We start from the raw sequence: 19,839 nt of genomic DNA on the forward strand, positions 1-19,839 counted from the left end.
CGAATGTTGACTTTATTTAACTTGGAGGTTGGAAGTGACTAGTTGATGTGCATAGTATTTTTTGGAAAAAATAAATAAATATATTGATGGTAAATAGGAAAAATAAGGGAAAAAATTATAAGGTGAAGAATTGAATTTTTATTAATGAAATGTTATGTTGTTAATTAATTGAGCTATTAAATTTTGCTAAAGTGCATAGTATTAGGTACTTCTTTTGTTCACTTTTTACAGGTTTACTTTATTTGCTTTGTGCTCTTTTACTGATTTAGTTTATTTAAAATATATCTATAAGTCAAAAACTAGTTTAAATCAATTTCTGAAAATTTGAAAAATATTTGAGTATCAATTGTAAAATCTGATCAAGTTTAGTCTAATATATATTCTTCAAAATCTGATTCAAAACTTATTGTCAAACACTAATTTCTTTTCCAAAAAGAACATATTTTTTCTCTTTCCATTTTAATTACTTCATTTCTATATTATTTTATAACATATAAGATTTAATATTAGTTAGTTTTGGACATTATAAATTTTTTTTAATATTTTTTATCTTTATATTCAATCAAACTATATCGTATAAGTTTAGAGAAAAAATAACCGTTCTTTAAAAATATGCAAAGTGAAACAACTAAAAGTAAACTAAGACACTGATTAAAGTTAGAGCTTATGTTCATACAGGCTTCGTTCAAGGTTGAAATTGTAAAAGATAATTTTGATGCATCAAAATTTTGAGGAAGAATTGAGTTGCAAAAGTTTATTATATTCAACTTTAGCTTATAATTCTATCTGAGTAAGAATATTTTCATAGTTTAAACTTATGACCTTTTAATAACATGAAAACAACTTTATTTGTTATTTTAAGTATATTTTCATAACTTAACTCATACCTCCTCAATGCACAAAAACAACTTTGTCCGTTACTTCGAAAACGTGAGTGACAAACACGCGCTTGGACATCATGTGAGGACAGGTTAAGGTTGAGCGGAGGGGGAGGGAGAGGGAGTTCAAATGATTGTAGGTAGTGTTGTTGTCGGTTAACAGGGAGACAAAGAGGACACGCACGAGCTGTATGGGAAAGTGGGACCCATACTTTTTCCAATTTTTGTAGTTACTCTATTTGTTGTGTCTTTTGAAGAGTTCGTATTGGAAATGGAGCAATACGTGCTACCACGTGTCTACCATCACCACATAGTTGGGGTAATAGTCACGTGACTTACTGGTGTTTTACTTTGTTTTACCCACGTGATGTCCACTCTGCTATGTCTCCCCTTGAACCTCTTTATCATTTCATCTGTCTTTTCGTATTTAATTGTGAGTATATTAAAAATATTAATGCATGTATTAGTTTTAAGGAAAAATTACACAAAATAACATATTTAAGATTGTAATTATAATAAATAATAATATTTTTATAAAATTATAACTTACAGCAAAAATGATATTATTTTACTTATTAATTAGGTAAGTGCATATTTTATTCTCACCACTTTATATTTTTTTTATTTTCACTCTACTATTTTACCTCCCAAATATAATTATATTTTTTACCCTTTCTTTTTTCATCTTATTTTTTTAACATTTATTTTATTTTATTTTATTTTATTTTTTTATTTTCACTTTATTTTTTCTCTTCTATTTATCTACTCTTTTTCCTTTTTCATTTTTTTAATTCCTTTTTCATATTTTCGAGATAATTATCTCCATAATTTTAAAGATTTCAAAATAAAACATCATTATTATCTTTCGCTCTCTTATATCTCAATCTTTTTTCTTCTTGTTAGTTTTTTTTCATCTTATTTTTTTATCATTTTATTTTTTTTACTTTGATTTTTTTTTTCTCTTTCCACTTTATTTTCTTCTATTTCTCTTTTTTTTTTCTTTTCTTATTTTCGTTTTCTTCTTCTTTTTCTATTTTATTTTGTTTCTTTTTTTCTTTTATTTTTACACTTTTATTTCTTTTTTTTTCTTTTTTCACTTCTCTTTTTGTCGTTTTTTTTCTTTTTATATTTTGTTTTTTTTCCTTTCTTACTCTTCTATCTCTAACTTTTATTTTAAAAAGACAAATATGTATATTACATACATATATTCAAAAAGCATACAAAATATATAGCCATACAGATCCAAATATGTATTTACGGTACAAAACATATATATGTATTTACGAAATACATATCATATTCATATTAAATAGTAACAAACATAACTATACTATATATTTTCATATGTATTTGCGAAATATAAAGATGACTCGTATAAAATAAGAATATACATATGGATCAGGTATGTATTCTATAAATACATACGCAGAGCTATATAAATTTTATACGGTGTTGGATTTGTCTTTGAACTGTACATACTATGTCATTTTAGAGGATAACATATGCACTTATTTGTTTTCTTTTTCTGCTTAAGATATGTATCATGTATTTTTTTATTATCTATATGTATATGTATACAATTGTTATTTTTGTTATAGAGATTTTGTGCCCTATATGTTCATATATACATGTGAGAGTCAGATATGTATTTCTGTAAATACATATGTAGATATATGTATGTTTTTTTGTCGTAAATACATATGTATATCCGTATGTCTATTTATTTTCTATATTTTTTGAATATGTATATATGATATAGATATTTGTCTTTTAAAAATAAAAGATAGAAGGGTAAAAAAAAAATTAGAATAAAACAAAAAAAAAAAATAAAAATTAAAAAAAAAAAAAGAAAAAAAAAAAAAAAAAAAAAAGAGAAAGAGAAATAGAAACTAAAAATGGAAGTGTAAAAACAAAAATGAAAAAAAAAAAAAGAAGTAGAAGAAGAAGAAAACGAAAAAATATATGAGAAAAGGAAAAAAAAAGAAAACGAAAAAAGAAAAAAGAAAATAAAAAAACGATAAAGGAAAAAAAAAGAGAAGTAGAAGAGAGAAAATAAAGTGGAAAGAAAAAAATGAAAAAAAAAATTAAAATAAAAAAATATTTTTTTTTTTTTTTTAGAGATATAAGAGAATGATATTTTAAAATTTTGAAGATCATGGAAATAATAATCTTCAAGTTTGATTTGGAAAAAGAATCTACTAATATAAAGAAGAGTAATTTATGAGATTTTAATAAAATGGGAGAATTATTCCTTATTTAACTCAACTAACTTGAGTAAAATAAGAGCAGTAAATCTTTTTGTATATGTATTTGTATAGCAACAGTTTATTTCAATACAAAATACAATTTGCTATTTTTCGTAATTATGAAACCGATGCTATAAAAGTTGCAATTAAGGCTCTATAGCTGTTATTTCTGAAATTTTCCCTAGTTTTAATGCATTAGTTGTACATTCTATTGTGTATTGAAGTGTGTATTGATAATACACACTAATTTTTATGTATTAGTAATACAAAGACTCAACACATGCATTAACTTGTTAAATGACAATTTTACTCTTCTTTTTAGCCTTTTTTCTGCTAAGATTTGTAGCTAGATGCTAGTGCCGTGTTTCAACAACTGCTAAACATGGTTACTGCAGCAAACGTTGTAAACGTCCCTGGCATTAACACCCTTGGTGTGTCGATGGCTCGTATCGACTATGCTCCTGGTGGCATTAACCCACCCCACGTCCACCTACGAACCACCGAGATCATCTACGTTTTACACGGTCAATTGCTTGTTCGCTTCATTAACACTGTCAATGTCTTGTTCTATGGGAATTGATCGGCTTGGGCGTTCTTGAATTTTTCGGCAGTAGCTTTTGCTACTTCTAAGCTTGAAATGAAAGAAAGAGTACAAAGAAAGAGGTTTAAAAAGGGTATTTTGATAAAGAAACATTTTTGTACAAAAATTACATAAATATATAGTATTTTTAATATATCAAATCAAATACTGTATAAGAAATAATGCATGCATAATTAATACTAACGCATTACTAATATACCTTATTCAATATTATTTTTATACACTCTACCAAACGATCTCTTAATGGCTTAACTATCATCATCAAAGCTCAACAAGCTGCTCCTACCCTTTGGTTTTGGTTTTGGTTTTATTCTTCCAAAAGTGAAATATCTCAAGTGAGTAAATAGGTTGAAATAGAATTTGGAGGAAGTTATTAGGCTGGACATGACATAACTAATTCAATTTATTGTAGATATGATCTTTAATAAAAAAATATAAATATAATGAATAAAAGTTAAAGGTCAATAGATAGTCGAGTGTAGTCGCACATTAGGTGGGAGGGGTAAAGGGCTAGGTAGTGGCGGAGTCAAAATTTTCATTGAGAGGGTTCAAAAGTAAATTTACGAACTAATTGAAGGGGTTCAACATCTACTATATATACATAAAAATATTTTTTGACGAAGAAAATTCGAATGAACCTCTGAATTCAATGTGACTCCGTCACTGGGGCTAAGAGTGTATTAGTAAGTACTCAAGTAGTTTCTTATTCTTTTTTTTTTTTCAGGGCTATTTGTTATACTTTATTTCGCTATACATCTTGATATTTTGCTATCATTTTCTCTTTTAGGAACCTTTCTTCAAATAACTTATTTTTTAAGTCGATAGTCTATTAGGAACAATTTTTTTATTCCAAAGATACAATGTGTGTGTACATCTTACCCGTTCAAGACCTCATTTATGAGATATTTCATTAGATATATTATTATTTTTTAATAATTCACTTAATTTCCCCAATCAAATAATTCTTTGATTTAGAGGTTATAATGAGAATACAATTAGGTGACTAGCATTAATAAAAATAATGAGTTTAAAACAATTCATTAATGTGGTATAATACTACTAATTTTAACATGTAATCTATAGTTCTCATTCAATTTTATTGACTAGCACCACATCCTCTTGATGATTTTAATTTATGATGTTATAATTTGTCGGTGAACTATATGATTACTTCAGAAATATTTACATTTCTCATCAATACATGTACTGAATGACAAAAGAAAAAATATTATGCCAAGTTAACTATAAATTGGATTAATTATTGATGGAGTGAAATGTTTCTATTTCTTGATAGAACATTTTGTTCTTGCTTCATTGGCCACATCCATCATAGTGGCCCTTAATTGTCTGACCATTGTTCTACTAACTCATGAGTTAGTCAAATTATTTGAAAAGGACTTTCTAGCAAACTTTCATAAGGTTCCACAAAGTAACCTTACTGTACACAATTATTGGCCACTAATAACTCTACATTGGCCCATCAATTTAATTCAGTTCACTAATTACTAGCACTTGTACATTCATTTGGCATTGTCACACCATCAAAAGTTGCGGTGGAGTGACAATGGTCGGAATATGAGATCTTTTTGATCGGAGTGGTTTTCACTAACAGACACATATTCAGAATTTTTAATTTATAATTTATGTTGCAATTATTTTTGTTTAACGCGTTATAAGTAGATTACTTGTGTATATATTGAATGTTTTTTTTTTTTTAAATAAAAATTAGATTTGATCGAGTAAAAGTTATTAAATTTTGGTAAATTCGAATAGTGACTAACTTTATCCCTGATCATTGGTCGCAAATAACTCTATATTGTCCCCACATGTAATTTACGTATTCAGAATTTGTTAATTAAGAAAAAGAGTCTAGTTTTTTTTATATATTGATGATGTAAAAATTATTTATACTCTATATCATATTGGTAAACGAGTAAAACATTTCTTTTCACAAAGAAATGACTAAAAAAGAGTGGAGCCTTGGGGAGATGGTTGTAGGGACAAATTCAAATGTTCAAATGGCAATGGAGTTGGGGATGTTGGCCCCCCAAAAAAAGTGTCAATTAATTGCAATCATATATACAAAATACCAATGCACATTTTCCTTTCATGATTGTTCATTTGATTTGCTCCATTATTGGCAATTCGTTTAAAGCTTATTGGATGAGGATATATATTGTTGCATATAATTTGATTTAACATGCCCTCGTGCTTGTGGGTCATTTTCTTGGTTTCTTCTGCAAAACCCTTTTGGATGCTCCTAGCTAGCTACTCTTTAATTAACCAATTATAATTCTAGCACTGGTTCAACTTTTAAGATTTATCCTCTATAATTCATTTTATTATTAAAGTTAAAGAATTCATATTTATTGGTTATTGCATTATTGTTGAACTTTTTTCATAGACTATAATATATATTCAGTATGAAAGTATTAGATTCAGATGAACTCGATGTTCTAACGGTGGATCCACCTCTACTCTCATTACATGTAGTTGAACCTTTTTTACTTATTTTATCAACATCCCACGCAAGAAGAAAGTGTACACAATGTAAAACAACTCTGATTAAGAATGAAAATATGTCATCTACAAGAATGGAGAAATTACTCCATCAATGTAACTTCTCCACCAATGTATAGCGCAATTCCTTCTTTTTACACACACTCCTTATTCAAGAGTACCTAAATAATGTTACATTTCCATAAAAGAATTACAAATACTATATTGAATTTTAATTGGAAATGAAATAAGTAGGGAAAGATTTTCATGGTAAAAGAATGACATTGCTTTTGCTTATAAACACAGAAGCTGATCAAGTAAAATAAAACAAAAATCTTACGTCTTTTTTTTTTTTTTGGCTTGTTCAACAAAAGAAAGGTTGCTCACGTATAAAAAAGAGTAGCATGTGATGTAGAAAAAGAAATATTTCCCCATAACTCATATGACCTTAATAAAGTGGATTCTTTTTCTTTTTAGTAGGAAAAAAAGCCCCTTTACCCAAGTCACAGAAAAAGATAAAAAGAAAAAAATAAATAAAAACTTGATGAAAAAAAAGAAATGAAAATGAGCCAATACCATTGAATGGTTTTGTTCGAGACCGGTCAATGGTCAAACAAGAGAGCATTGGAAAAATGCAGAAGTACTATATTTATTTGAAGTATTTATTCATTCATTAAAAAAATTAAAAGATAAGTAGTTTATTACGTATTAAATTTTAAAATTATGGTTATGACGCACTATAGTGATATTTTTTAAAATATTAAATTTGTTATATTTAAAATTAATATAATAAATTTGTCATTCTATTTTTTTCTTAAATAAAAATAAATGAATGAAATAATTATTTAATTTAATATTAAATAAATAAAAATGGATGAAGGATATGTATCTTTTTAGTTGTAGCATCTAACTTCAACTAGAATATTTCATGAGGCATTATAACTTGTTGAGGTGGATGCATATTTAATTATATCTTCAATTTAAATTAATTAATTTAAGTGTCTAAATTATGTATTTGTAAAAAAAAATTAATAGAGTCGATAAGTAGATGTTCGGTCATGATTTTTTTTTACATTTTTTTAAAAATTATTTTATTTTAGTGAAAAGAATAAAAGTAATAGTGTTTGACTATAAAAATTATTTCACTTTAATGAAAATTATTTTTTTTAAAAAAAATTATTATTTTATTTATTTTCATTTTTCTCATTTTTAGTTTATCACAAAATTTTAAAAATAATTTTAATTTATATTTATGATCAAACACAACATTCACTTTAATTTTAATTTTAAAAAATTATTATTTTCATCGGTAAATGTGACTAAATGTACACACCCAATACATCATTGATAACAAAATTTTCTTCCATAATTGATTACTTTGATCAACCCTTTCATATATATATATATATATATATATATATATTTGGTTTCCCAAGGTATCCTTATAGTTGGCAGTCGTGAGACTAATTCTTCGTTCCTCTATCAGCACACTAAGCAGTAAGAAATTGGCCACAAAATTTGCTTCATTCATCAGAGACGAAAATCAAACCTCCGATCTCTTACTTAAGGAATATAACAGTGAACCACCATGTCCGGTTAACCCTTTCACATTTATGATTTACCACAGCCATAAAATACTAACAATTCAAAGGTGAAGAAAATTGACTCTTGGTGACAAGGAATGGGTCCCACCCTCCCTCCTCAAGAAAAAAGGATGAGTGGAATATAGAGGTACTAGTAATTATGTAGAGGAGGCAAAAGCTATGATTTGTGGTAATTGGTACCCCTTCTGACACTTCTTGTCATCATTTGACCCTGTGTGCAATAATAACCCACCACTACTATTACTACTCACTTTTTTTTTTTTTTTTTTCCAAATAAATCTAAGAAAAAAGTGGGAAATTTTGCATTGTATCCTTTCTATTTAAGTCCCTTCTCATTTGCACTTCCTACTCATATCACTCTCCAAAGTTCATTCTCTTTTCTCTCTCTGAAATTTTCTTTTCATATTACTCCCTACTCTTTTTTAACTCTAATTTCTTCAAGAAATTAAAAAGAAAAAAAAAATGATGGTTGAGAAAGAAGATTTGGGGTTGAGCCTTAGCCTCAGTTTTCCAGATAATAGTAATAATAACAAGAATACAACAACCAGTATTAATCATCAGCTCAGTCTTTCACCTTTCAATACCATTCACAAAACTTCTTGGGCTGATTCTCTATTCCCTTCTTCAGGTAATTTATTTGTTTTACTACATTTTTTTTTTGTTTGTGAAACCACATTTTTTCTTCGTATAAACTCCAGATCTGATTAAAATCTCACTTTTTATCCACCCCTTTTACATTTACCCAAAAACTTGTATCCAAAAATTATTATTTTTTGGTCGAGTTCGTCACACAAGACTTGTCTAGTGTGATTTATTTCTCTGGTATAGTATGTGAACTATTGTTTATTATTGTCCCATTTGTTACTGTGGACTTCGGCTCATTCTCAAACCCCATACATAGCCAGAGCTTGGTGCGCCGAGCTATCCTTTTAAATGTCTCATTCCTTAAATTTTCAACTATTTAATGTGAATATTACCATTTCTATCACGCATAATTATTTTCTGAGCTGACCTTGTTAATAAATATTTTTAAAAGTGAACTCTATAATTATTTACTTTACAGATCGGAACTCGGAGACGTGCAGAGTGGAGACAAGAACTTTTCTGAAGGGAATCGACGTGAACCGGCTGCCGGAGACGGTGGACGCCGACGAAGAAGCCGGCGTGTCGTCGCCGAACAGTACGATTTCAAGTTTAAGTGGAAACAAAAGAAGTGAAAGAGAAGCAAATAACTGTGATCTAGAACATGAAATGGAAAGAGGTTCTGATGAAGAAGATGGAGAAACTTCTAGAAAGAAATTAAGGTTGTCAAAAGATCAATCTGTCATTCTTGAAGAAAGTTTCAAAGAACACAACACACTCAATCCTGTAAGTTCATGTGACCCTGTTTAACTCAACCCGGAATTTAAAAAAAAAAAGAAAAAGAATTTTGAATTCTTTTGGGGGTATTTTGGTCATTTTGATGATTTGCTTACAGATTTGTACTTTTTGTGTTTTTGTAGAAGCAAAAGTTGGCTTTGGCTAAAAGACTGGGATTGAGGCCTAGGCAAGTGGAGGTGTGGTTTCAGAACAGAAGGGCAAGGTGAGACATTTTTGTAGTTTTGCTTACTTTTCAAGGGTATTTATGGTATTTAATCCACTGTTTATGTAATGATATAAGAATGATGATTATATTGAAAAAGATGGGAGTAGCAATGATATAATAATGACTACTAAAAGATTAAAACAGCATGTCTCATGTGAGTGTGTATGAGACCAAATCATATGCTATTTTGGTCTTTATTTGGACATTTAGGTACCAACAATGACATTTTGTCTCCCCATCATACTTTATTGATTGGCTCCATTTTTATATATTGGTCCATCACAATCATTTGTGGTCATTTGCTTCTAGTAATAAGAGTAATAATTTCATAATAAATTTTGTATCTAACTTTATTTACTATTTGGTTTAAGGAATGAGTTAATCTCGAAATTATTTTATCCCACTATTTATTAAAATTCATCACATACAGAAAATGAGATAAAATAATTTCACGAAATATTTCAGTCTATGAAATAGTTTTTTTTTTTTTAAATCCTATCCCGCGTACTAACGATCCTAATATTTTTATATTTTGGATCTTTACTATAATATTAACTGAATCTTTCTTGTTAATCAATTTGAATGGATCTTCTAGAAGTGTTCAATATTACACTTAAGTTTTGGGGTCCTATCTATTTAGATCCATTTGGAATTTAACATCTAACTAGAATTTTTGCACTACTATCAGATGAGTAAAATAACTATTCATGTTAGGAGAAGGTAGTAATTACCCTAAAAATTAAGGTAGGCAACTTGTTAACTCATTTCAAATCTAACCACTTTTAGGTACACTAAAACAGGTCAATAAATGATATAAAAGCAGTGTATTAATAGTGCAAAAGTTCCATACATATTGCATATAAGTTAAGTTCATATTTAAGTAATTCTCTTTTTAGGTATGTTGCATAAAATAATTTAAAAGATGTCACGCTACGCGTCAGATCCTTCAAATATAATGTATTTTTGGAATATCCGGCACACGTACAGTGCATTTTTGTTCTTTTCTTAATGGAAATTGTTTTTTTTTTTTTTTGAACAGGACAAAGTTGAAGCAAACAGAAGTTGACTGTGAGTTTTTGAAGAGATGTTGTGAGAATTTGACAGAGGAAAACAGGAGATTACAGAAGGAAGTTCAAGAATTGAGGGCATTAAAGCTTTCACCTCAATTCTACATGCAAATGACCCCTCCCACCACCCTCACCATGTGCCCTTCATGTGAGCGTGTTGGGGCCCCACCTTCCTCCTCATCTGGGCCCACATCCACACCAATGGGCCAGGCCCAACCTAGGCCCATGCCATTTAACTTATGGGCCAATGCACTACATCCTAGATCATGATTTTGCTCATATCCATGCAAGAAGGGCAATTTGGTCAAATGGAAAAAGAAATTGTGGGAGTGACAAGACAAACTTGTAATAGAGTACCATAATGTTTTGTGTATGAAAATATGAATTTTATGGTCTAAGATATGGTTGTTGGGACTTGGAAATGGGGGATTTAGTGGGTCAAAGAATCTTTGATTTATTACTGACCCCATCTTTTTCTTCTTGTATTTATAAAAAAAAATTAGGTTTATTAGTCTCTTTTACTATATTTGGTAGTACTAATAGTTTACTTTTGCCCCATTTTAAGGTCACTGGTGGGGTCTTGAGGTAGATGACTTTTACTTTTAATTAGATGTAAAGTTTTGAAGGATATCAACTATTTTTTTATAGACTTACTTTAGTTGAAAAGTTTGCCTTTTGAACATATGTTTTAATTTTAATATTTTTGCTAATTGCTTGTCACTTCAAATAATTTTTCTTAGAGACTAAGTTATGAAGACAATGTCAACAACAAAATATAGATGTATTTAACAAGTGGAGATAGGATGTATGCAAACGGATTTTGTCGCTACTTCTATTTTTTATAAAATAGAGAGGTTGTTTTCGAGAATCGCCTGATTAAAACAATAGGATTAAAGGGAGACAATGTCCTTGGAACAATAATTTTTATGGTATTTTGGTTCCTTAAGTTCAGGGTTTTGTGGGTTATTTGATTCTTGCTTCGTGAAGTTGTTGGCTGTTCCTTTGTCATTGTCTAGTCATTAGGAATTTAAAATACTGTATCTAATTATTGGTTTAATTTCTCATGATTGGGTTGAAGAGGTGAACAATATTTTAAGTAACAATAAACATGTTCTTATAATTTCTTCTGAGTAGCAAAACCGTAAACCTGTTCTTATAATTTCTTATGAGTTGGAAAATAATAAATTTGAACTATTAAAGAAAGTGGTGTGCTTTATACCATGATTCTTAATAATTAGAATAGTTCGGGTAGAGCAAGATTTTTCCATATGCTTTGGGACTTCTCGATATTGACTTAGCTTAGTTGAGCTTCAAAACGAATATAACATTAGAATTTTTTTTTTATAAATTGGAGTATGATGATCACATGACAAGTCATCGCAGCGCAACCAGTACATAATATGATTGTCATTCAATTATTAGAGTGCAATTATACTCCACAAATAATCCCCAACATGTTAATGTGCAATAAGGCAAGTGCATAGATAGCCAATTTGAGTGGGAAGTTATTTAACATATTGCCGGAATTCATAAATATTTATAGCTATAATCACTTCAAACCTACGAGATTGAAATTGAAAAAATCTTGCATTTGCAATTGTACAATTTAGACGTAAAATATGAAGTTAGCATATTATATTTTTTGTGCAGACAAACGTCATACGAAATTGTATAAAGGTTGGCTACGCAGTACACACATAAATATGAACTTTTATAATTTATTTATTCGATTCAGATATCTCAATTTAATTATTCCTTTTTAGTCCGACGTTAATTTACTATCCGTTTTATTTCATTTACGTACCTTAATTAGATTTATTTATTTTTAGGCCGAATTAGGCAATTTAAATAAAAATATAGGAGGACTTACAATAAAATAACTGAAATACTGCGACCAAAAAAAACATTACGTATGTTGGTAACCCGCAATTAGTGTGTTAAATCTTTGTCTTAAATATGGATTTCTTATTGTTGCCGAAAAAATCATATCGCTTAAATGGGGAGTAGGATGAAATTAGGCTACCGGTGCAATTCCTATTGTTAGAGTTTGTGATCCGAATTTTGTTGATCCGACTCTAAAAGATCGTGGTGCGATTCATGTTTGAAATTTTTTGGGGGAGTCTGTGGTGGTAGAGTATGGACCTGTATGTTTTTGGACTTAGAATTTATTTGTACGTACGTATTATATAAGTGCGATCTAATGAGTTGTTTTTGACGGTTTTAATATACGTCATTGAGACTTTCGTCTCCTCCTTGTATTCCTTTCCGTTTTAGTGAATTCCCTCCTTCTCTGCCCATGGTTTTTTCCGTCAAGGGTTTTCATGTAAAATCTATATATTCTTTTTGTTTTCTTTTGTTTATGGTATTGCTTATAAATCATATTTCCATAATATAAATACCAACCCTTTTGTAAATAATTACACTTTCTCCCACTTTTTTAATTACTTTACTTTCTCTCCCTATTAATATACATAACATAACATAGCCTACATATACATAACATTCTGTATATATGTTGGGATTTTTGTAATATATTTAGGGAGCTGAGATTTTTGTAATATATTTAGGGAGTTGAAATTTTTTGTAATATTAGAAACATAAGTTATGTATTTGTGCAATTTTTAGATTGCTTATTCCTGTTGGTTCAATAATACCTATCATAATCTTGACAGCCCAAAAGAAGATGTCCGAGTTCTAAATGTTTGTTATAGGAATTTTTACATAATTAATGTCTTTTAATACATTTTATATTAATGTATAAAATACTTTCTCCATCTCAAATTATCCATTTCAAATTTCCTATTTCTCATTTTATTTGTCTTTTTTCATTAATCAAAAAGAGACAATTTTTTTTCTTTCATATTTTATCCTTTGCATTAATTTTTTCTTCTTCAAATTAAAATGTAAACACTATTTAATAGGGGTACTATGATAAACTAATTATGTTATTAATTTTTTTTATTAATTAATGTGTCATCTCAATTTGAGAAGGGTAATTTGGAACGGAGGGAGTATAACTTCTTTAATTTATTGCGATTTATAATTTACTTTTGACTTTAATTAACGGATTCTTCTTCACTGTTCCCTTCAATAAGCTCATGGCCCAAGATAGTGTTGGCACCAGCCCATTTTCGTTCACCAACATTTAAATGATCATCTTTCATCTTTCCCACTTATTTTTTGATGTTTGATTAGTAAAGAAACATTTTTTTTTTTAAAAAAAGAAGTCCTTAAAATAGAAAAACACTATGGACAAGGTAGAGTAGAGAAGAAAATAAATTTGAGATGCTACTTATAAAACTTATTTTCTTATTCTCACCAAAAAAAAAAAAATTACTTTTTCTAATCTTTTAAAGAACTTCTTAATTTTTCTAGGAAATATATTTTTCCAAAACATGTTTGATTAACCAAATAAAAAGGAATTTGAAAACATATTTACACCCAAGATGTAGCTTTAAGCTCAAAATATTACACGTTTCTTTTTTGTTTCAAAATATTTATCATGTTTCTCATTTACACATTTCATTTCTTTTGTTTCAAAATATTTGTCATGTTTCTCATTTACACATTTCTTGACAGTTTTAAAATATTTGTCGTGTTTCTATTTACACGTTTCTTAACAACTTATTTGGATGGTTACTATCTATTGTATTGTGCTGAGTTATCAGTTACTTGCAATGTTTATTTTGATTGTTATTTAAATTTATTGTATAGTATCCTTAAATTCTGTTACGACCCCTTCCCTTAGCGTATCAAAATTCGGCTTAAGATTCTTCCTGGATAAAGTGTTAGAAATTTTAGACTAGACTAGTCTTGGATGGATTCCAAGTGTGTTATGGTCTAGTTAACCAAATCCAGTAATGAATAGGTTAATCACTATGTGATTTCAGATGATAATATGATAGCTAAGAGGATAAGCAGTTCATAGAGTCTTTGGAATTTATTTTGGTTAGTACAACTCTGGATGTAAAGGGTTTAATTCGCTATGTCAAAATCTGAAAGTGTATTGTAAAATTGACAAAAATCTGAGACTGTCGAACTTTCTGCCACCCTAGACTGCTATAGTGAGAGGTACGCGGGTACCACGAGTCCACTATCGCAGAAATTTTTTCGTTATAGCGAAAGTCATCTTTAGTAGATCCTGCTATAGTGAGTCCGCTATAGTGTGAATCGGGCTGCTACAGCGGGCTACCTCTTTAGTTATAGATAAAAGAGAGGGAATTCGAAGCCTTAATTCAAGCTACAAATATTGCTAGTATTCAATTATGAGTACTACTTCACTATGCTGCAGCAAAAAAAATTGTGTTGAGGGTCTATCGGAAATAACTTCTCTATTCACAAAAGTAAGGATAAGACCCGAGTACATCCTACTCTTTCACTGGGTATGTTGCTGCAGCAGCATAAAAAAGGCTTGAGTAACCTCAAATTGGTTCTTTCCATTTTTCTGCAATGTTTATGAGTATAGGCATTGATAAATCTTTTCCTTTTCTGCAATGTTTATGAGTTTATGCCTTGATAATCTGTTCCAACTTGTTCAAAAGTCATACAAATTGCATACTCCTGCACTAATCCTTTTATATAGTAGCAACTTGAAACGATATATGTAGATTGTAGATTATGATAATGATACGCACTGTAGTTAGATCCTGAGTTTATTAAGCTGTTATGAGATATCAAATTGATCCAAATACCTATCAATCCATTTGCAGATATCAAAACAATAGAGCATTAGTACTTCAACATAACTCTATAACATCACTTGCCCACTGGTTAACGACAATTTCATATCTTTACTCTTTGACAGATTACAGTCTTCACAAAATTTCATTCCTCTTAAACTTACAAAGAGCAAATCAACTAAAAGACGCTGAATCTTTAAACGGAAAATGGGTTGCTGAGCCGTATGAGGTAAGAAATTCTCACTGGGGAGATCGTTCACTGATACACCTGAGGGATAAGTCATTCGACTCATTCATATCCAGAACACGAAGCGCTTGAAATATCTCGAGTGTTCTTGGTACAACTTCGAAACCGTTAACGAACTATTGAAGTTCTTGAAAGCAGCGTAAATTAAAAGGATTTCAGTTATATATACTGACACTAAAAAGACTTTCTACACTATAGTTGTAGTTTAATCTTTGAGATTAGTTACCCTTTTTAACTTTTTCTTTATTTCAAAAAGTCGCCTTTTTTACAAAGTTGTTGAATATTGATTATCATGAACATTTACCAGTATCAGTAATCAAATTAAACATACAAGAAAGCTGGGATATTCCCTCGCTTAGGTTATCGTACTATTTGTTGTTACTAGTGATCTTTTCTCTATTATTTTCCATATGGTTTCTTCACTACTATATTATATTTTCTTTTCTTAATAATGTTGATATCGTTTACTTGTGCGATGAGTCTATCAAAACAATCTCTCTACCTTCAAAAGGTAGGGGTAAGACTCTGTACACATCTCTCTCTAGACTCCACATGTACGACTACACCTGGTATGTGGTATGTTGTTGTTGTTAAGAAAGATGGGATGATCAAAATATTTTCATACCATATATTGTCATGCGGTAACAATAATATCATAAGAAGCCCCATGATAACAAATCAATTATAGGATAGGAGGCAGAGGTAATTAATTACATTAAAATTACAATATGCTAAAATTTGTATAACAGAAAGCTCAGTTGTATAAATAGGGAAACAGAAAAGAAAACTTCTCTTATTAGGACAAAGGTTATCTTACAAGGTTTCTTGTAGGTTGTCCTGCTGATCTTCTGATTGATTCAATTCTCTGAAGCCGAATTTGCTCCCTAAACTTTGCTATAAACTCATCAGCTTTCTTATCGACATCTGGTCCTTCATCAGTCTGATCAGTTCCAACTTCTGTTTTGTTCGCGTTTTCTTCAAAGTAATCATAATCTTCACTCTCAGTTTCTGAATCCTCCTGATCAGTTTCCACAAGGAATTTCTCAACATATTCTTTCTTATCTTCATTTGGGAATTCCATGAATCTTGATTTTGTTGCAAAGTTGTAGCTTTCATGCATCATTTTGTCAGTTGTTCCTTTGTCTTTAACAAATGTTTCTTCGTCTTCAGGGCTTGCGAATTCAGCACCATATTCTCTTGCCCTTGTACTACCAGCGAATGGCCTCAATTCTGTTCCTGAATATGCTTTTCTTGGTGTTTGGAACTTTTCACCGCGTGTCGATTCCATTGGGACACTCCTAATGCTTCTCCTCAATTCCTTCTCTGAAGAAACTGCACCATTACTTGTAACACTAGAGCTTGATTTCAGCAGAGGAGAATTCTTATAGAAGAAATGTGGAGGTGGAGGTGGAGGTGGTGGTGGTGGAGGAGGAGCAGCTTTGCGAAAAATTTTCTTTCTCAGTATATCTTCATTAACAATCTTGGATTGTGATTCTGATGAAAAGGACAGTGAAGGGGACAATTTTCTTGATTGTGAAGGAGAAAGAGTTCTTGGTGAAGAGGAATTTGAGTAATTATTAGTCTTAGGTGATCTAAAAGATTGAGACCTCAAAGAAAATGGTTCAATCTTTTTGAACTCATTAGTGTCCTCTTTTGAACTAGATTTTGAGTTATAGCAATGATTATTTTCATCTTTCATCTCCACATTTTTTGCTGATCTTGATCGCCATGGAATAGGCGATGGACGAACAACATTTTCCTCCATATTGTCCACCAATTTCTTAGGACTCGACACTACAGAACCCTCCTTTCTTGATTTTGAACTGAACTCATCATCATGCCCTTCCATTTTATCATCAAGAACACGCGATTTCAAGCTTCGAATTGGCAAAAGCAAAGGCTTTTCGCCAATTCTTGAATTGATAGCTCTATGTTCATTAAGACTGTGATTTTCTTTAGCAACTACTACAACAGGATTGTTACCTCTATGGTACTGATTATTCCATGTCTGAACTTTGTTTTCATCATGGATATCGGCTTCATCATCGAAAACAGATGAAACATGGAGCAATCCAGATACATATGATTGAGCATTGTCAAACTTTGTGTTATGTTCCTTGTCTGTTTCATCACTTTTTCTGCTAAAAAGTCCATATGAAACAGCTATGCCAACAAATATAAGTTGAAGGACTTCCCAACTTCTTGTTTGAAGAGTTTGGTTAATGAAATCAGGAGCTTCAGAGGTGAAAAGTGGAAGCACAACAAGGAAAATCACAATAAGTGAAGCTTTGAAGAGAAAATGATTGTAGAACTTACTATGTTTTGCATGGTTTGGTGCAACTTCAGACTCTTTTTTCTGTTTTTTGGAGGTGTTAGGAGCTGTGTTATCTCCCATTGAAGAAAAAGAGAGGAAGTTTTTGTTATTTTGTGGTGTTGTTTTATGTTGCAAAATGTGAAAAGAAAGATGTGAAGATGGATGAGAGAAGTCTTAGTGCTAAGGAAAAGTATAGAAAAGAAGAGAGGAGTGACGAAGAAAGTTTTTGGAATGAGTGAGACCTGATTTCAATTGCTATATGCTTTAGTTTCTTTTATCTTTAAATTATTCCACTTTTTTTGACATTTTTGTCCTCCTGTTTCTGTCAATTCACCACTTGGTGAAAATGGTGGGAAATACTATTCTTGTCCCGGACCAAACTCATGGCATTTATTGTCTGCTTTGGATCAACAAGTCTTATGAATTTGTCCTTTAAGATATGTGTACGGCAATGTTATACATTATAAAGTTCTTCGCCTTTTTTTATTGTATTTTAATGTGAGATTCACCTAAGATATCATGTGCACCCCATCTTAAAAATATGTTTCAATCTTTCTTATGATCCACTTTACTTAATCCGCCCTCTGTCATCATCATCAGTGTCACACTTCTTAAAATAATTTCACACAATTTATTCATTGTTCTTGATAAGTACTAGCATGGTTTATTTGAGAAGGTACTGGAGAGGCTTGTAGCGTGAATGTTAAGCTTCTCATACTTCCATCAAGAAATTTAGCATGGCATATTTTGAGAAAACGTGTATATAAGTTGATTTTAGAAAACGTGTTTGAAATTTCTTTTTTAGAGACTAATGGCTCGTATTGAAATGCTGATCGGAGACAACGACGGTAAAGTTGGGGGGTGGGGGTTGAAGGGCATTTTGGGAATAGAGGAAAATGAAGGGACCAAAGAGGTTGCGTGGGTAATGGTTAGGATTCTTTCTTTTGGAATGTGTACGCTAGCTTTAATATGTTTGTGTGGGAATTTGGATATGATAAGTTCAAAATCTTTCACTTCTTTTTTGCATACTTTAATTTGGAGGGCTAGCTATATATGCTTTTCTTTCTCTATTCTCTAACCTCCCCACTTTCATATATCCAATATATACTTTGTTTGGAGTTTATGCTCTATGCTTTTAAGGACCACCAAGTGACAAACTAGGTCATCATCATTTAAATATTATCTCAAAACAGAAAGAGAAGACATTTAATAATCAATTTGTTGTCCCACCAAGAAAATATGTTTTATTCCCAAAAATATCATTAGTGGATATATAATGGTTGCATGTAGAATAATCTATTTGTCATGGTTGATCCAAACACCACCATTATTAGCTGAAATAATAGTGATAATTTGATCGTATTCGGTAATTTGAGCTTGGACAGCTATGTTTCTTCTAGGATTTTGATATAATTAGTTAGGTATTGTTACATCACTAATCAATCGGATTCATTGTTTATGTTTTTAGTCGATATAGGGTAGATTATACATTTGTTTTACACATCTACTATGAGTATATTATCAAGAGATTTGGTGCTATTTAGATAAATTCTTCTTAATTATTCCTTCTTCCTTTTTCATTCTTCACTCTATTATTAAATAATTTCAAGAGATTAGATAATATTCTAGGTTTAATGCATGATGTCCATTGCTTAATGTGAATGCAAGGTATTTTTGTTTTGCTGAGTAATTGTATTCTATGCTCTCCTACACTTTTCGATTTGCAGCTGAATAATTTCAGGTAAAGTTAATTCCAAGATTCCCTTGGTCAGCATGAGCATTTTGGTCTGTGTTTTTTCTAGTATTTTTTTTTTTTTTGAAGTGTTTCAACTTTCTAACTGATAAATTAAAAATAAAATTAAGCTAAGATTTGGTGGTGAGGAATAAGTTGGATATGGTCTTATTTTGCGTGTTACCTCAGCGGACACACTTTCCACACAAGCTGATCCATTTTTCCTGATAATTCTGAATAAAAGCAAAGTATGTATGACCTTGCCAAGAATTAAATTTTGTGACTTTAGCAACTTCTAGATGAGCACTAACGTAATTTGGATTGAATATGAAAATTTTGGTTTGAATTCTCGAATTTTTGTTTTTAGAAAGTTATAATCTGATTCAA

The 19,839-nt window shown here is 30.2% G+C and overlaps 2 protein-coding genes across 2 annotated transcripts; one reads left to right on the forward strand and one right to left on the reverse strand.

Annotated features, from left to right (window-relative positions):
- Nucleotides 1-8,137: 8,137 nt before the first annotated feature.
- Nucleotides 8,138-11,160, forward strand: LOC107868071 (homeobox-leucine zipper protein HAT4). Its single transcript, XM_016714640.2, has 4 exons — nucleotides 8,138-8,456; nucleotides 8,892-9,196; nucleotides 9,331-9,410; nucleotides 10,453-11,160. The coding sequence occupies exons 1-4, from the start codon at nucleotides 8,291-8,293 to the stop codon at nucleotides 10,748-10,750; spliced, it is 849 nt and encodes a 282-aa protein (XP_016570126.1). The 5' UTR covers nucleotides 8,138-8,290; the 3' UTR covers nucleotides 10,751-11,160.
- A 5,054-nt stretch (nucleotides 11,161-16,214) lies between these two features.
- Nucleotides 16,215-17,801, reverse strand: LOC107864773 (protein ENL-like). Its single transcript, XM_016711227.1, has one exon. The coding sequence runs from the start codon at nucleotides 17,799-17,801 to the stop codon at nucleotides 16,215-16,217; it is 1,587 nt and encodes a 528-aa protein (XP_016566713.1).
- Between the last annotated feature and the right edge of the window lie 2,038 nt (nucleotides 17,802-19,839).

Source organism: Capsicum annuum, chromosome 1 (genome assembly GCF_002878395.1).
Source record: "Capsicum annuum cultivar UCD-10X-F1 chromosome 1, UCD10Xv1.1, whole genome shotgun sequence".
NCBI lineage: Eukaryota > Viridiplantae > Streptophyta > Magnoliopsida > Solanales > Solanaceae > Capsicum > Capsicum annuum.

Bases quoted from the DNA above. Each gene is read 5' to 3' on its own strand.
- LOC107864773 (XM_016711227.1), bottom strand. From the start codon at position 17,801: ATGGGAGATAACACAGCTCCTAACACCTCCAAAAAACAGAAAAAAGAG.
- LOC107868071 (XM_016714640.2), top strand. From the start codon at position 8,291: ATGATGGTTGAGAAAGAAGATTTGGGGTTGAGCCTTAGCCTCAGTTTT. The intron at 8,457-8,891 runs GTAATTTATTTG...TTTACTTTACAG, and splicing joins TTCTCTATTCCCTTCTTCAG to ATCGGAACTCGGAGACGTGC. The intron at 9,197-9,330 runs GTAAGTTCATGT...GTGTTTTTGTAG, and splicing joins AACACAACACACTCAATCCT to AAGCAAAAGTTGGCTTTGGC.